Source organism: Bicyclus anynana, chromosome 10, assembly GCF_947172395.1.
Source record: "Bicyclus anynana chromosome 10, ilBicAnyn1.1, whole genome shotgun sequence".
Lineage (NCBI taxonomy): Eukaryota > Metazoa > Arthropoda > Insecta > Lepidoptera > Nymphalidae > Bicyclus > Bicyclus anynana.
The window spans coordinates 15648732-15664250 of record NC_069092.1 but is presented as its reverse complement, the minus strand read 5'-3'; the positions used below and the strand labels follow the sequence as shown (position 1 = coordinate 15664250).

Genomic DNA, 15519 nt, shown 5'->3' with positions numbered 1-15519 from the left:
AAAGTAGACAAACGACTGACAACAAAGTTTCGAGAGAGAGAGAGAGAGAGAGAGATTAAGAGTATACCTAAAGAGATAAAGTTTGTGAATTTGTGAGGTTGTAGAGGGTAATTTCTGGATCTTAAGGGCCGATTTTGAATTAAATTCTTGTACCAATATAAAAACACGTTATGTGAGAGTTTGATATATATATTTATATATTTAAAAAATATATAATATATCCCCGTATTTTCACGGAAATGGGGATAACGCAGGTGAAACCGGGAGCGTTCTGCAAGTTTTAAAATAAAGAAATTATTCTTTAAATATAATGACTATAGTAAGATACTATAAATAACACATTTATATGAGCTATAACTAAGCTATATAATAAGCTATAAACAAGATATACATAAATCATACACTTACCATTAGTAGGATCTTTTAGTTGGAACGTCAATTAATAATAAAAAACTAACACCAAAATTAATATCATGCGAATTTCTTCTTCTCATCATCATATAAGCCGATGGACGTCCACTGCAACACATAGGCCTTTTGTAGGGACTTCCAAACATCACGATAACGAGCCAACTACATCCAGCGAATCCCTGCGACTCGCTTGATGTCGTCAGTCCACTTGGTGGGGGGGTCGACTAACACTGCACTTTCTAGTGCGGGGTCGCCACTCTAGCACTTTGGGATCCCAACGTCTATCAGCTCTTCGAACTATGTGCCTCGCCCATTGCCTCTTCAGCTCCGCAACTCGTTGAGCTATGTCGGTGTCGGTATTTGACGGCCTCCATGGCGCAGTGGTATGCGCGGTGGATTTACAAAACGGAGGTCCTGCGTTCGATTCCCGGCTGGGCCGATTGAGATTTTCTTAATTGATCCAGTTCTGGCTGGTAGGAGGCTTCGGTGGTGGCTAGCTACTACCCTACCGACAAAGACGTACCGCCAAGCGATTTAGCGTTCCGGTACGATGTCGTGTAGAAACTGAAAAGGGGTGTGGATTTTCATCCTCCTCCTAACAAGTTAGCCCGCTTCCATCTCAGACTGCATTATCACTTACCATCAGGTGAGATTGTAGTCAAGGGCTAACTTGTAAAAAAAAAAACTTTGGTTTTTCTGCGGATCTCCGCAGAGATGCTTCTTACATAGCTCGTTCCATCGCCCGCTGTGTGACTCTGAGTCTTCTTATGAGGTCCATAGTTATCGATCAAGTCTCGGAACCATAGGTCATCACTGGCAACATGCACTGTTCGAAGACTTTTCTCTCCAGGCACTGAGGAATTTCGGATGATGATGAAGATGTCTCGCAGTTTCCGGTATTGTACTCTCTGGATATTGTTTTCTCTAAATCTCTGGATCTACAGAACCGATTTTGAAAATTTTTTTACCACAAGAAAGTCAATTTATTTATGAGTATCATATGTTATATTTTATCCCCGTATTCTCATGGGAACGTGAACTACGCAGAAAAAACCGCGGGTCGTCGGCTATTTATAGAAACTGGTACACGTACCTACTTGTTTGCGTTGAAAAAGGTTTTCGGAAAGAACTCAACTTGAGGGGTCAACTAAAGATACCTATTGAGGTACGTTAAATCTTTAAAAAAAAAGCAGCAGCCAACAGCGTACCTACGTATTTTTTTTTAACAAAGTAAGTGAGTTTAGGTAAGTTTAGGTTAGTTTAGGTTAACTGAGTTTAGGTACCTAACTAATTAAAAAAACACATTAACTCAAAGTAAATTTTAAAAATAAATGAAATTCTAGCAAAAAATATTCAAATTAGCTTAAGATTACCAGTAAAGTTTTTTATTCGATGTAAAGTCTCCTTGAATATTTCTGGTAAATAATAATTTGTATACTTACTTTTGATAAAACTTTATTAGAGATTCAAAATATAATTATGTTTGTTGAACATCTAGTACACTCTATCCGGTTGTTTTAATAAATAATTCGTCGTTATCTTAATCGGTAGCATATCTCACAATTACATTGATTTTTTTCAAGATTACAATAAACATAAGACCCTATAATAAATCATATCTAATTGCCTTAAATTATTATCGACATTTTGAAAACTTAATATATATCTTTAACGTTAGTTTTTTATGTTATTTAATTAATTTTAATCCTAATCAAACACATGGTTAGAAGATTTAAATTAAGAACAATTTTTACATTTTACTTATTTATCAGAAAAAAAAAATAGGAAATCGTTGCTGACATATCTATCAACACACAGCTTAAACTACTACTCGTATATTAAGGGAATTCTGTAAAGTTTCAACTCACTGACATCGTTCGTTTCGAAAAAGTATACATATTAATTTTAGCGTCCTTTAAAACAATGATCAAATTCAAATAAGACGTGGTATAGACGAAAAGTTCGTCGACGAGTGTAAAATACCGGAATCGCTCCTCTAAACGGATTGCGTTGATATTTGGCACGCATACGTCATCATCTACTTTAGCTTGGCAACTTCGATCGTAACACTCCCGATGATCCGCGTGGGCTGGGGGGCGTGTAGCGATGAATGAAAAACTCACGACTGATGCACCTCCCTGCACGTACGATTTCACACCCGCGCAGTCTTTCCCCCCGTCGCTCGCTTATCATGGGAGTGTCAACGAACTTGCCAGACTATGCTACTAATACTAATACTAATGTTACGTCATCGCCGCTAACCAAAGTATTTTCTAAACTTGACCCCAAAACCATGCGGACGAAGTGCAAGTTCAGAAAGAGAAATTAATGATCGGTATGGTTAATAGTAAAATATTTCATCAATATCAACCTCTATTTAACGGCCTACTGCATGGAGAGTCCTCTCTCCGCATAAGAGATTATGGGGCTTAGACCCACCACACTGCTCCAGTTGAGAGTTGAAATAAAAATATTAATTCAAAAACCAAATATAAAAAACCAGCTGACGCCGCGCGGTTTCACCCGCGTTGTTCCCGTCCCCGTGGGAATGCGGGAATAATATATAGCCTATAGCCTTCCCCGATAAATGGGCTATCTAACACTGAAAGGATTTTTTAAAGCGGACCAGTAGTTCCTAAGATTAGCGCGTTCAATCAAACAAACAAACAAACTCTTCAGCTTTATAATATTAGTAGATATATTAGCATGTATAATCAACTCGCTCAAAGATAAGATCAAAATACTCTAGAATCCAACAATCACAATAACAGCTATCATACAATCTGTGCTAGTTTGTAATGCCAATTGTGTGACCACGTGCGAGCAAAGTTCATCAACAAGAGCCCGTGAAGGCCAGACCTTCGTCATTACATAAAAAGTCAGTCACTGATCTTTCTATAGGTATATACAGTTATAAGTCTGACCAGTTCGTTGATAACACTCTCATGATATGCGGGCGACAGAGAGAAAGACTGCGCGGGTTTGAAGTCGTGCGTGCGGGGAAGTGAAGTGCATCAGTCGTGGGTTTTTCATACATCGCTACACGCCCCCCGGCCTGCGCGAAACATCGGGAGTGTTACGAACGAAGTTGCCAAGTTATAGCAGTTATGTAGTTTCGATCACCGCTTCTTACAGAGCACAACTTAATACATAGTGATGAAATTTGACAGGGAGGTAGTTTATAGTTAGTAGACATGCGATACAAACGGTTTTTGCAAGAATGACGGATTAAGGAGGTCTACGGGCGGACAAAGTCGCGGGCGTTCGCTAGTATATAATAGGAGGACGGTATCTGGCTGTCAAACAACTAAAGCACCATAATGGCGCCGAGTATCTATGTGTGAGTGTGATTTTATTGCCAGATATCGGAAACCAGCGGACGTCCGCGACTTCGTTCGCGTGGAGTTCAGTTTTTCACAAATCCCGCGGGAACCATGGACTTTCCTGGATAAAAAGTAATCTATGTGTTAATTCAGAGTAAAATCTATTTTCATTCCAAATTTCAGCCAAATCGCTTCAGTTGTTGCAGCGTTAAAGAGTAACAAACATCCATCCAAACAAACTTTCGCGTTTAGAATATTAGTAGGATTAATCTGTGTTGCGTAAAGGAGGAACAAACATACTTACACACACACAAACTTTCACCTATATAATATTACTGTGATAGTGTGAAGTGTGATAAATGGCGGTTTGTCTTCATACGTTCATCTGTGTGCGTGTCTGAGTCTAGGTGTATATATATATATATATATATGTATAATTTGCGAACTGGCAGAATTGGGATTTCTACCTTTTAATTCTGGAGACTTTTTTGTAAATATGTTGTATGATAATACAAAAAAATGTTGCAATATTGTGTCGCCAAATATATATTTTTTATGCGTATTATTCATAAAGAAAGTTCAGTTTATGTTTTTATACTTTTACAATTTAAAAAATGTAAAAATTATATATCTTTGCTAATTGCCGTATAACCTACCATACTGTGCCATGCCTTCGATCCACATATCAAACCAAGTTTCTAAAAATTTTCATTAAATTACTTGAGAATCGAATCTGCAATCTTCTGTGACCTTGAAGTGAGTTCGTTTAATCTATGATTAATTATAACTTTAAGGAAATTTTTCCCTAATTTTCGCTAACTTTCCGCTTAATGAAAACCTTTTAGGAACCACCGTCAGTCCCTTGTAAACACGGCGGAATCTTCTCTAATTAACGCTAATCCGACGTCTAAATAATCTTTCTCGTAACAATGACGTCTTTCTTCGTCTTAAGCCCGTATAATTCCGTACTCATCGCAAACAGGCCTTTGTATGTGTATTATTTGATAGTAGTTCATGCAAGAGGCTTTTTATCTTACGCGTTTACCCTACTAACTAAAAAAGGTTTGTACGTATATTTTAATGAATATTCTGTTAGTCTCAGCCTCTCTTGTTTATTATAAATTCGTGAATCTGACTCGAGCTTGACCGTTTTTTATCATCAAGTAATGTTTGGCATCCTTGCATCTTGATGCAATTAATGGCAATAAAAAACAGCCTTGTGTAAATATTATAGCTTTAAGTTTTTGTAGAAATTGTTTTACTAATTATAAATTTTATTATTTATTTTTGTATCATGTAATTTATGTTCCCGGAGTTCTTTTTATAGTTATAACTAGCGTACGCGCGTGTCTTCGTGTTTTTAATGTTGAAATCATAAAAATCTTGAAAATATATTATCTCAAAGATGATGATGATGACGATGATGATGATGATGATGATGATGATGATGATGATGATGATGATGATAATGATGATGATGAAAATGTCAATCGCAGGCTGTCTTTCAATTGCTGTTTTGGAGGAACTCTGTACCAGGTTTTAGATGTCATTCTTTTCCACACATTGCAGTTTAGTGGAATTTTTTAATTAAAAATTAGTATTATTTACAACACCTTGAAAAAGATGATAATTATAAGCAGCCTAATTATTTAAGTAATTATTAACAGGTATAATATACCTAAATCTCTAATACATATCATTACATGGTAATTATTTATAAACATATTTATATGAAAACTGTAAAAACACATTACGTAAATGAGCTAATTAAATAATATGTAGGTAAAATGTGCCATTTTTTCTGAATATCATCAAATGTTTAAAATTATAATTCATAAAGTAACTACATATTAAGTTTTTGTGCAGTAGATACACAATTCACAAAAACGCTCTGTACCATATTCTAAATAATGATGAGTTTGTAATACCAAAGTTTTATTAAAAAATTATATTTACAGATATTCTAAAAATAATCACCAATTTATGACCATCGGATCGATTTCTAACATACTCGTATTGTATGTATTTGTGACGCGTGTTATCTTTTTTCTTAAAATGCACATAACTGAAAAGTTGGAGGTGCATGCCCAGATCAAATTCGAACCTACATCCTCCGTATCGAAGGCAGAGGTCATATACACTGGGCTCTCACGGCTCTACTCAAAAAATACATAGTCAAACTTATAAAACAGTGCTTTACTGACTCTACTTCCGATTCGGAGGGTTAAAATATACTTTTCACTACTCTTGCTCAAAAACACTGTCATATTACCACTCCACAGCGGAGCTAAACAAACATATTAGCCTCTAGGGGCTAAAGTAATTTTGTTTTTTTAATTATTGTCTGTTACGAGTACTAGCCAAGTACTAGCCTACTATAAAACGAAGGAGGTTTTATTCGAAAATAGAATCATTATAGTGGTACTGGTACAGGCTCTGATTGTTTTGAAAAATAAATAAAAAACTTTAAATTGGAATGAATGCGTTCTTGTCTGTGGGCTGCGTTTATTTTTTTATTTAATTTTTATTGAGTTGCGAATAGAGCGAGATTTGAAGACATGGGACATCCTTTACGGTGTAATACCTTTGCCTTTTTCTCATGTGAAAAAAATAAAATTGAAAGCGAGAAATTAAAAAACAATTGGCGTGAATAATACACACTCGATTTTTTTCCGAAATTCATTGTAAATTTGTGACCGTGACTTACATATTTTTCAACGATAATTGTTATTGTTGTCTTCGTCTAGTGAGAATGGTGATCCTAATTTGGTGATGGATGAAATTTTTAATCTGTTACCATCAAAGTCGAGACGCATTTACTTAAATACTTACCTACGATACCTACGAAAAATGTAATAAGTGAAGAAAACAACAACGAATGGATTCACTTACGAAAGGAGTTTTCTAAACTATTATCTCCCACGTTTACCTCATATTTTCATTATTCATCTTCAAAGTAGTCGGAAATTATGTTACCGGGTAAAAGCATCTCCCTTAATATCCAAAATTGTAGACTTTGTACATTTAATTTTCAATTAAAATAAATCATTGAATATTGTACTAAACAATTTTATTTTCTCGCAATCGTAGTGAAAAGCAGAGTGTAACACGTGAGGCTAAACCCATTATAAACTAGGTTTCTATTTAGGCGGCCCTCGCCTTCGTCTCGGGCCCTAAAAATACCTCGTATATAATGGGTCTTTTTAGCCCCTTGTATAACAATCTACTATAGAACATCCTGTAAGTAATTCAGCAGCTTCTCTTTCAAAAACATTTATAATGATAATATAATAGTAATATAATATAATAATAATAATAGTAATTATTAGTATCCACAAAATATTTTTATTCTCTGTATGAAGGTAAAAGTTAATCCGATTACCGTCAAGCGTCTTTATCATTAAGAAGAAAAATTAATGGATTCGACAGTAAACTCGACTTTTAAAATTTTTTTTAAAACTGATTTTGGGATTCAATACCCAAAGGGCAAAACGGAATGATATTACTAAGACTCCGTCGTCCGTCCATCCATCGCCAGGCCGTATTTCGTAAACCGTGATACAGTTGAAATTTTCACAAATGATGTTTCTCTGTTGCCGTTTTTTTTATTCTTTACAAGTTAGCCCTTGACCACAATCTCACCTGATGATAAGTGATAACAGTCTTAAATGGAAGCAAGCTAACTTGATATGAGGATGATGAAAATGTACACCCCTTTTCGGTTTTTCACGACATCGTACCGGAGCGCTAAATCGCTTGGCTGTTCATCTTTGCCGGTAGCTTCCCACCAGCCAGACCTGGACCAGTTAAGAAAATTATATCGGTCTAGCTGGGGATCGAATCCAGGACCTCCGATATGCAAAACCACCGCGCATACCATTTTTCTTGAATAATATTTAAAATTAGTGATGGGACGCTTTGTGTAGTACTGACTCAAGAATGTATTCGTTTTTAAATTTTGTACACCGTCGTGTTCTGTACGCTCCATCTGTATATTATTGATTAATCTGTGTCTTTGTATTCTGAGGCTTACTATAGGTGCACCTATAGTTAGCCTCAGAATACAAAAATCCATAGAGCATCAATTGCACTTTCTAGCATCTCAAACCAACTTTGTTGTTCTGAAACTTAGCACAATATCCCGGGTACTAGTAAAAGTTGTACAACTCTAACAGCACCTTGATGCGAGACAAGTCCAAACAAGTTCAGGCAAGTTTAAATCCTATTTCTACACCCTAAGTACTAGAGTTGCCTCGATCACAATATCTTCAGAATTTTAACTATATCTTGGATTACAAAATTGAACATGCAAACTAAGAAAGCTACACACGCTCTATGGTTTTGCATTTTATTAAAAACTTCTTGTAAGAATATGGGGATAATATATATAGCCTATAGAATTCCTCGATGAATGGGCTATCTAACACTGAAAGAATTTTTCAAATCGGACCAGTAGTTCCTGAGATTAACGCGTTCAATCAAACAACCAAACAAATTCTTTAGCTTTATAATATTAGTATAGATATAGACTAGAGGTCGTCGTTTTTTAAAATGTAATATCATCATCATCATTAGCAACCCATTCTCGGCTCACTGTTGAGCACTAGTCGCCTCTCAGAATGAGAGGAGTTAGGCCAATCCACCACTGCTGGCCCAATGAGGGTTGGCAGCTTTCACGCACGTAGAGAATTTTTTTCTGTTGTACCTATCCATTTCTTTTGTTTAAAATCTCTCCCACTGCAAGGGTCACTGGCAGAGATCTCTTATAGAGATAAGTGTTTCCTTGTCCACTGTTTTTCTTTTACTTTTGTGTGTTACTAATATTGGTACAAAATAAATTAAAAAAAAAAAAAAAAAAAAAAAAAAAAGAATTCTCAGGTATGTAGGTTTCCTCACGATGTTTTTCCTTAACCGTTTGAGACACGTGATATGATACACGTGCATGCCCCAGACCGGATTCAAATCTAGACCCTCTGAATCATATTCAGAGGTCATATCCACTGGGTTATCACGGCTCTTAGCTTTCTCTGTAATAATATGTAAACCACATATTCATCATGAACCGTCCACTAACAGGCCATAGACCTTTTGTATAGACATAGATTTTTTTTTTTGTTTTTTTTATTCTTTACAAATTAGTCCTTGATTACAATGTCACCTGATAAGTGATGATGCAATCTGAGATGGAAGCGGGCTAACTTCTTAGGAGGAGGATGAAAATTCACACCCCTTTCGGTTTCTACACGACATCGTACCGGAAAGCTAAATCGCTTGGCGGTACGTCTTTGTCAGTAGGGTGGTAACTAGCCACGGCCAAAGCCTCCCACCCGCCAGACCTGGACCAATTAAGAAAACCTCAATCGGCCCAGCTGGGGATCGAACTCAAGACCTCCGTCTTGTAAATCCACCGCGTACACCACTGCGCCACGGAGGCCGTCAAAAATCCCACTATCGTAGGCCGACGGCAACCAGTGATTCCATGTATCTCGCTTAATGTCGTCTGTCGACTCCACAGATTAATCAATAATATACAGATGGAGCGTATGGAACACGACGGTGCCGTAGCCGCTCCAAATACAAAAATCAAAAAGTATTACCTTCTCCATTCAGTAGGTACGACACGAACCGTCGCATCAGTAATTTTAAATTTTATTTAAGAAAAATTACGTAATAAGTTTTAACTATTTTTAAATCTGTTCACAAAAAGTAAAGAAATAAGATGGAGAATTTTTTGTTATTGTCAGTGTTAAGTTTTGAAATACAAATTATGAAAAAGTTTGTATATACGGTTGTCAAGGATACGCGTGACGTTTGTTTTTTTTTTAATGGGTTTCGCCGGCTTCAGACTCGTACTCGATACTCGGCGCCATTATGGTTCTTCAGTTGTTTGACAGCGAGATACCATCTGCCTATTTTATAAGTCTATGTGCACATTATAAACATACATCCTTGTAGATTATGCAAAGCTGAAGGCACGCCGTTCGCCGATAGAGTAAACAAACTTTGCATACTGATAGCTATGGGGGCTACAAATAGGTTACCCTCTTGCTTCAATTAAACCAACCTCAGACCGGGCCTTTATTTACCTGCGCTTCTGTATCATTATGCGTAGCTACTCGTATTATAAAAGGAATAAATGAATAATCACTTTTTTTCTTTTCAATAAAATTCCATTTCAAACGCCGAGACCAATGATATTAAATACTGTTAGATTTGTTACTAGGTCATGAAAATTGAGGCGCTCAAAAGAGGAAATTTATACACAACTCGTTAGTTGTGGTCAACAACGAATGTTATTTAAGCAAATAATACCTAAATATCGTCTACAATGTCGAGTTGAGTGTTCTGAAAGTGTTAAAACTATAGGCTAAGAGGCTAAATCCCGAGATTGGCGAAAACTGATGATTTTGATGTTTGTTACTCTTTCACGCCTCGACTACTGAACCGAATTAGCTAGATTAGAATTAGATTAGAAATTTAGATTAGAATAACCGAAATTTGGTATTGAGATATATTATAGCCTGGATTAAGGCTACTGTTATCCCGAAAAAATCCATGGTTTTGTGAAAAACTAAATTCCTCGCGGACGAAGTCGCGGGCGTCCGGTAGTTTCTCATAAAATTCCATTAAAAAATAGCCAGTTACCACTATGAAAGAATATTAGAAGCTATTTTGTTAATTAATTCTTAAATTAAAATAATCTTGATCTTTTGAACTATAATTAGTTGATCCTTTTCCATCTCATCCAGGCAACAGCTGAGTAGCTTGCTCCAATTTAACAAGCCTACGCACTGATTGCTCCCACTCCACTATTACATCCATTTACTGTAGACACAATATAATAAGACTATATTTTATAGAATAACATACCTAGACACAGAACAATCCTTTTTTTTCTCAAACAATTATTTTTAATTAGAAAAAATATAACAAGAAACTTAATAATTGCTGTACAAATCACGGTCACGTTGGACAGTCAGGCTGATCTTTTCCGCAATTCATTATCCCCCTGTCATTATCAACCCATATTCGGCTCACTGCTGAGCACGAGTATCCTCTTAGAATGAGAGGGGTTAGGACAATAGTCCACCACGCCAAGCCAATGCGAATTGGCAGACTCCACACACGTTAAGAATTAAGAAAATTTTCAGATATGCAGGTTTCCTTACAATGTCTTTCATCGTTTGAGACACGTGATATTTTTATATCTTAAAATGCACACAACTGAAAAGTTGGAGGTGCACGCCCTGGACCAGATTCGATCCCACACCCGCCGGAATCGGAGGCAGAGGTTATATCCACTGGGCTATCACGGCTCTACGCAATTTTCTCAGTGATGTTGTCGTTAAGTAAGGCTGTGATAGATCTCAAAGAGGCTGAAAAGAGCGAGGAAAGAAGCTGTTGATGTTCCTCTCATACAAAGACAGAGCACCTCTTCCCACCTTAATTAGGGCAGACAAAAATCGGAACAAACCTCGGGATATCACAGTAAAATATGCAACGGATCCTGTGATGTCACTGTAGGACGCAGATGAATCCGCTAGGTTTTAATGGATATTCCGAAGTCTCGGCGTGTCTCCCTGTCGGAAGGGATACGTAAATTGCCCAAAAAAGAAGAAAAATAGCTAAAAACTTTGTAATCATAGCGTCTATCTTAGACTACAATGTCAATAAATATTAGATGTCGTGATCGCACTATAGCGTTAATCTGTCGATAATAAAAAAAACAATTCTAGTCTGCATCCTCTATTAGCATTAATTATAATCGTAATCAAACATTCTGCATTTCATCGTCCATGGATTCATATTTAGTAAGATACCTTAAGTCCGTCCACGGCTATCTGAAAGGTTACTGCCAAATGATGTTACGTAAACAATACACCGAAGTCGATTCTAATTGTTTTTTTACAGTTATGTAATAAATCGCTGAGTATTAATTGTCTTGCTACTTCTAGTACCTACTGAAGCATTTTCAGCGCTCGAGTATTAAGTTATACCTACGCCAGGACACTATTACCTATTTATAATATTATACAATACCTACTTATATGATTGTGATTTGTGAATTACACATCACAATATTGTAAGTAGGTATGTGATGATAATATGACAATAACATCAAACCCTTTCTTGTGTTAAATCGAAATAAAAGATTGTTATTTACAATATCAATCATCCGTAATGATAACTTGAGTTTTATTTTGTTTACTTTCGTAATAATCAATAATATCAAAAATATCAATAATTTATTATTAACACGCCTATTAATATTAGCTTTACTTGTAACTATAAGATAAATAAGATAAATATACTTTATTTGCACACCACAAAGACAAAAACAAGTGAAATAAAAAACAAATTAAGAAGAGATCAGCATACAAAAGGCGGCCTTATCGCTAAGTAGCGATTTCTTCCAGGCAACCTTCGGTTTAGGAAAACTTAAGGACATCAGCAGGTAACTATGTATGTAAGAAAATCATGTAATCTTAATTTGACCCACTTTCCGGTCTTCAATTAGGATGAAATTTTACACACGCTCTGAATTCTGATGATATGCTAGAAACGTCATTACAAATACAATATGGCGGCCTCCCCAAGATGGCGGACTGGCTGTTTGAAATCCACCCCCATGATATGGATATCAAATAAAAGGGTTTGCTGTCAGGAATACAAAAAAATAGTCACGTGACTTAAATCCAATATGGCGGAGTCCAAGATGGCGGACAGGCTATTGGAAATGCAAACCCCCGATTGTTTGGTTGTCGTTGGCTTATAATCTATAATGTTTTTTTTATTTATTTACACACAAAAGCTTACTTTTTGTAATTTTATTTCTTAAATATCATATCTTCAATTATGATACACCATCTATCTTCAATATTGGATAAACAGACGGCGTAGTCAAGTAAATCACAGACAAGTGTTAATGTGTAAATATCTTCACATCTTTTGGAAGTTTATTAACGTTTAAGTAAGGACGTCATTTTTTTTTATCACTACTGTGTGGAGCCTCACAGGCATTTTATATGCATATGCAGACACTTTTTTTGAGAAAATTTATATAAGATCGCATTAAAAGTGAGTGAATATTGGAGTTATGGGATTTAGTAATAAAATAATTAAAATTAAAATAAAATCAACTTTTACTTTAAAAATTATAGAAATTTTGAAAATCAAAATGATGGTGCTTTTCAGTCTAAAACTACTTTTTTAGGTATTGAATATAGTCAAACTTATTCCTATAGCAAAATAAGTCTTTTTTTTTTCTCAAAATATATAAGAATCCAAAAACGTAAACTATTAATATGGTAACAAATACAAATTTTGACAACAGTCTAATAACGTAAATTGGCATTAATACTGGCAGTCAGTACATAATGTAAAGGTCTAAGTAGTTTATGGTTTTTACTTACGTGATATTCATCGGAAGATGCAACCTCCTCCCTTTTGGTAGTTTTACAATCAATCGCGAGGAATAGGGAGAATTAGGTAAAACTAAGAAAACGAAAACATCGAGGAGCCTGTGGGACTCCACGTCCATACATAAAGGTTAAAACCCAGATTGTTTTGCCACAGGTCACATGCATAAATCAAGATGGTGGAAATAAGCAAGCATATGTTCGACAGCACGTGCCGTGATGTGCCATGCAACGTGCTGCTCCACCCATGGCACGAACACTGTCTCGCATCCTACGTCCCCACTTACACTCACAGCCTCATTGGAAGCGCGAAATTCTACTTCATCATACATATGGTAAGATAATCATCATCATGGTATCTCATATTTCACGTGCCACGATGTGCCGTGCAATGTGCTATTCCACCTGTGGCACGAACATACGAGAGACAGTGTCTCGTATGTCAGCATTCACGCCAACAACTTCATTGTGCATAATAATATGGTAAGTTAATCATCATTAAAGTATGTATCAGTACGTGCCACGACGTGCCATACAATGTGCTGCGACACCCGTGGCACGAACGCTATCTCTCATCTTACATCATCACTTACGCCAACAGCTTCATTGGAAGCGCGAAGTTCTACATCATTGTGCATAATATGGTAAGTTAATCATCATCATAGTATGGGACAGTACGTGCCGCGATGTGCCATACAATGTGCTGCGACACCCGTGGCACGAACGCTATCTCTCATCTTACGTCATCATTTACGCCAACAGCTTCAATGGCAGCACGAAATCCTACTTCATCGTACATACTCGTACGGTAAGATAATAATCATTATCATGCTATATGTGGTAGTAAGCTGTGATAATATGTCGTCGAACGTACTCGTCCACACATGGCGCGTGCACTGTCGTTCATCCTACGTCGTTTCTACTTACGCGAACAGTTAATTGGCCCAAAGCTCTAGTTCATTGTACATGGTAAGTTAGTAATCCTAGCATCTGTGACAGCACCGACAAAGTGCTCAAAAGGGCTAGAACTCAGAGCCGTAAAGTCAGTTAAAAAAGCCACGGTGTTTACTAGAGTCCTTATCATGGGCTACTAAAATTGACAGCGCCTTACACAAATTACAATAAGGCCACCATCACCACTTAAGAGCACATAAGACATTAGTGCCGCGTCTGGGGGACTTCTTTCATGAAAAGGACTAATACGTATCCGATGTAAAATGTACGTAAAAAGCACACGAAATCACATCACACTAATATTATAAAGGCGAAAGTTTGTGTGTAAGTGTGTAAGTATGTTTGTTCCTCTTTTACGCTGCGGCTCCTGAAGCGATTTGGCTGAAATTTGGAATGGAAATAGATTTTACTCTGGATTAACACTTTTCATCCCGGAAAAATCCATGGTTCCTGCTGGATTTGTGAAAAACTGAATTCCACGCGGACGAAGTTGCGGACGTCCGCTAGTAACATATCATTTGATACTTTTGGGACAAATAAAGTTATAAAGTTTGTTCAAATCCAACTTGTAAATAACTTTAGAGTCTAATAGCGAGTTACTGAATTTCAGGTGCAAAACTTAATGAAAGGTAAGAAAATTCTCAAACGTGAAGAGCTAATGAAGGCAGTGGAGTATTACGCGCGTTCTACTCTCTTCGGAGCTCTAGTGAGTGGCACTTGTGGGACATTTGCGTGTACGATTCGGTGAGTTATAGTGTTTTTCAGATAACATGGGTAGTCGCCTGTATGACGTTCATAATTAGTACTATAGCGTTCGGCAAACTTTCAAGAGTGAAACGAACTGTCACCCGCACCATTTTACATGAAACGAACTGTAATATTGCTTGTAATGTTTAATAATCTGAATATTTGAAGAAAACATAAATAAATGCTTCAAATACTTATAGACTACAAGCCCTTGAACAAAAATCACATGTACCAACATGAATAACGCTCAGAAGGCTGTTACCTACTATATCAGAAAATAACTCTGAGCACTATGCCGTCATTTCTGAGCGGTACAGGTGAGTACGCGAGTGAAGAGTAAGGCTTGCGGCCCTTATATTTCGACTCCTGCGCTGGAAAAATGTACGGCGTACAGTAATAAATGACCTATTTCGCTTCTGCAATTGTCGACAATTAAAAGTTTGTTCTGACTTCCGGCACCACCATTTTAGTACGGCACTAGGATTTTCGACATTTATTTTTAATCATCTTTAACACTATAACAAAGCCGTACAATTATAATTAGTCGTAATTCATCATTTGTACCTGAGAAATTCCATTCACTCGCGTACTCACCACTGTACCGCTCAGAAATTACGGCCTAGTGTTCAGAGTTATTTTCTGATATAGTAACAGCCTTCTAAGCA

At 36.6% G+C, this 15519-nt stretch overlaps 1 protein-coding gene across 1 annotated transcript in view; it reads left to right on the top strand.

Moving 5' to 3' along the window:
* The window catches only part of LOC112047589 (transmembrane protein 135), a 28073-nt gene that overhangs the window by 2197 nt on the left and 10357 nt on the right, over nucleotides 1–15519 (top strand). The window contains exons 2-3 of the mRNA XM_024084735.2: nucleotides 13311–13488; nucleotides 14718–14851. Of these exons, the coding sequence (XP_023940503.2) occupies nucleotides 13330–13488; nucleotides 14718–14851 (293 nt within the window). The 5' untranslated portion in view covers nucleotides 13311–13329. The remainder of the gene's footprint in view (nucleotides 1–13310; nucleotides 13489–14717; nucleotides 14852–15519) is intronic.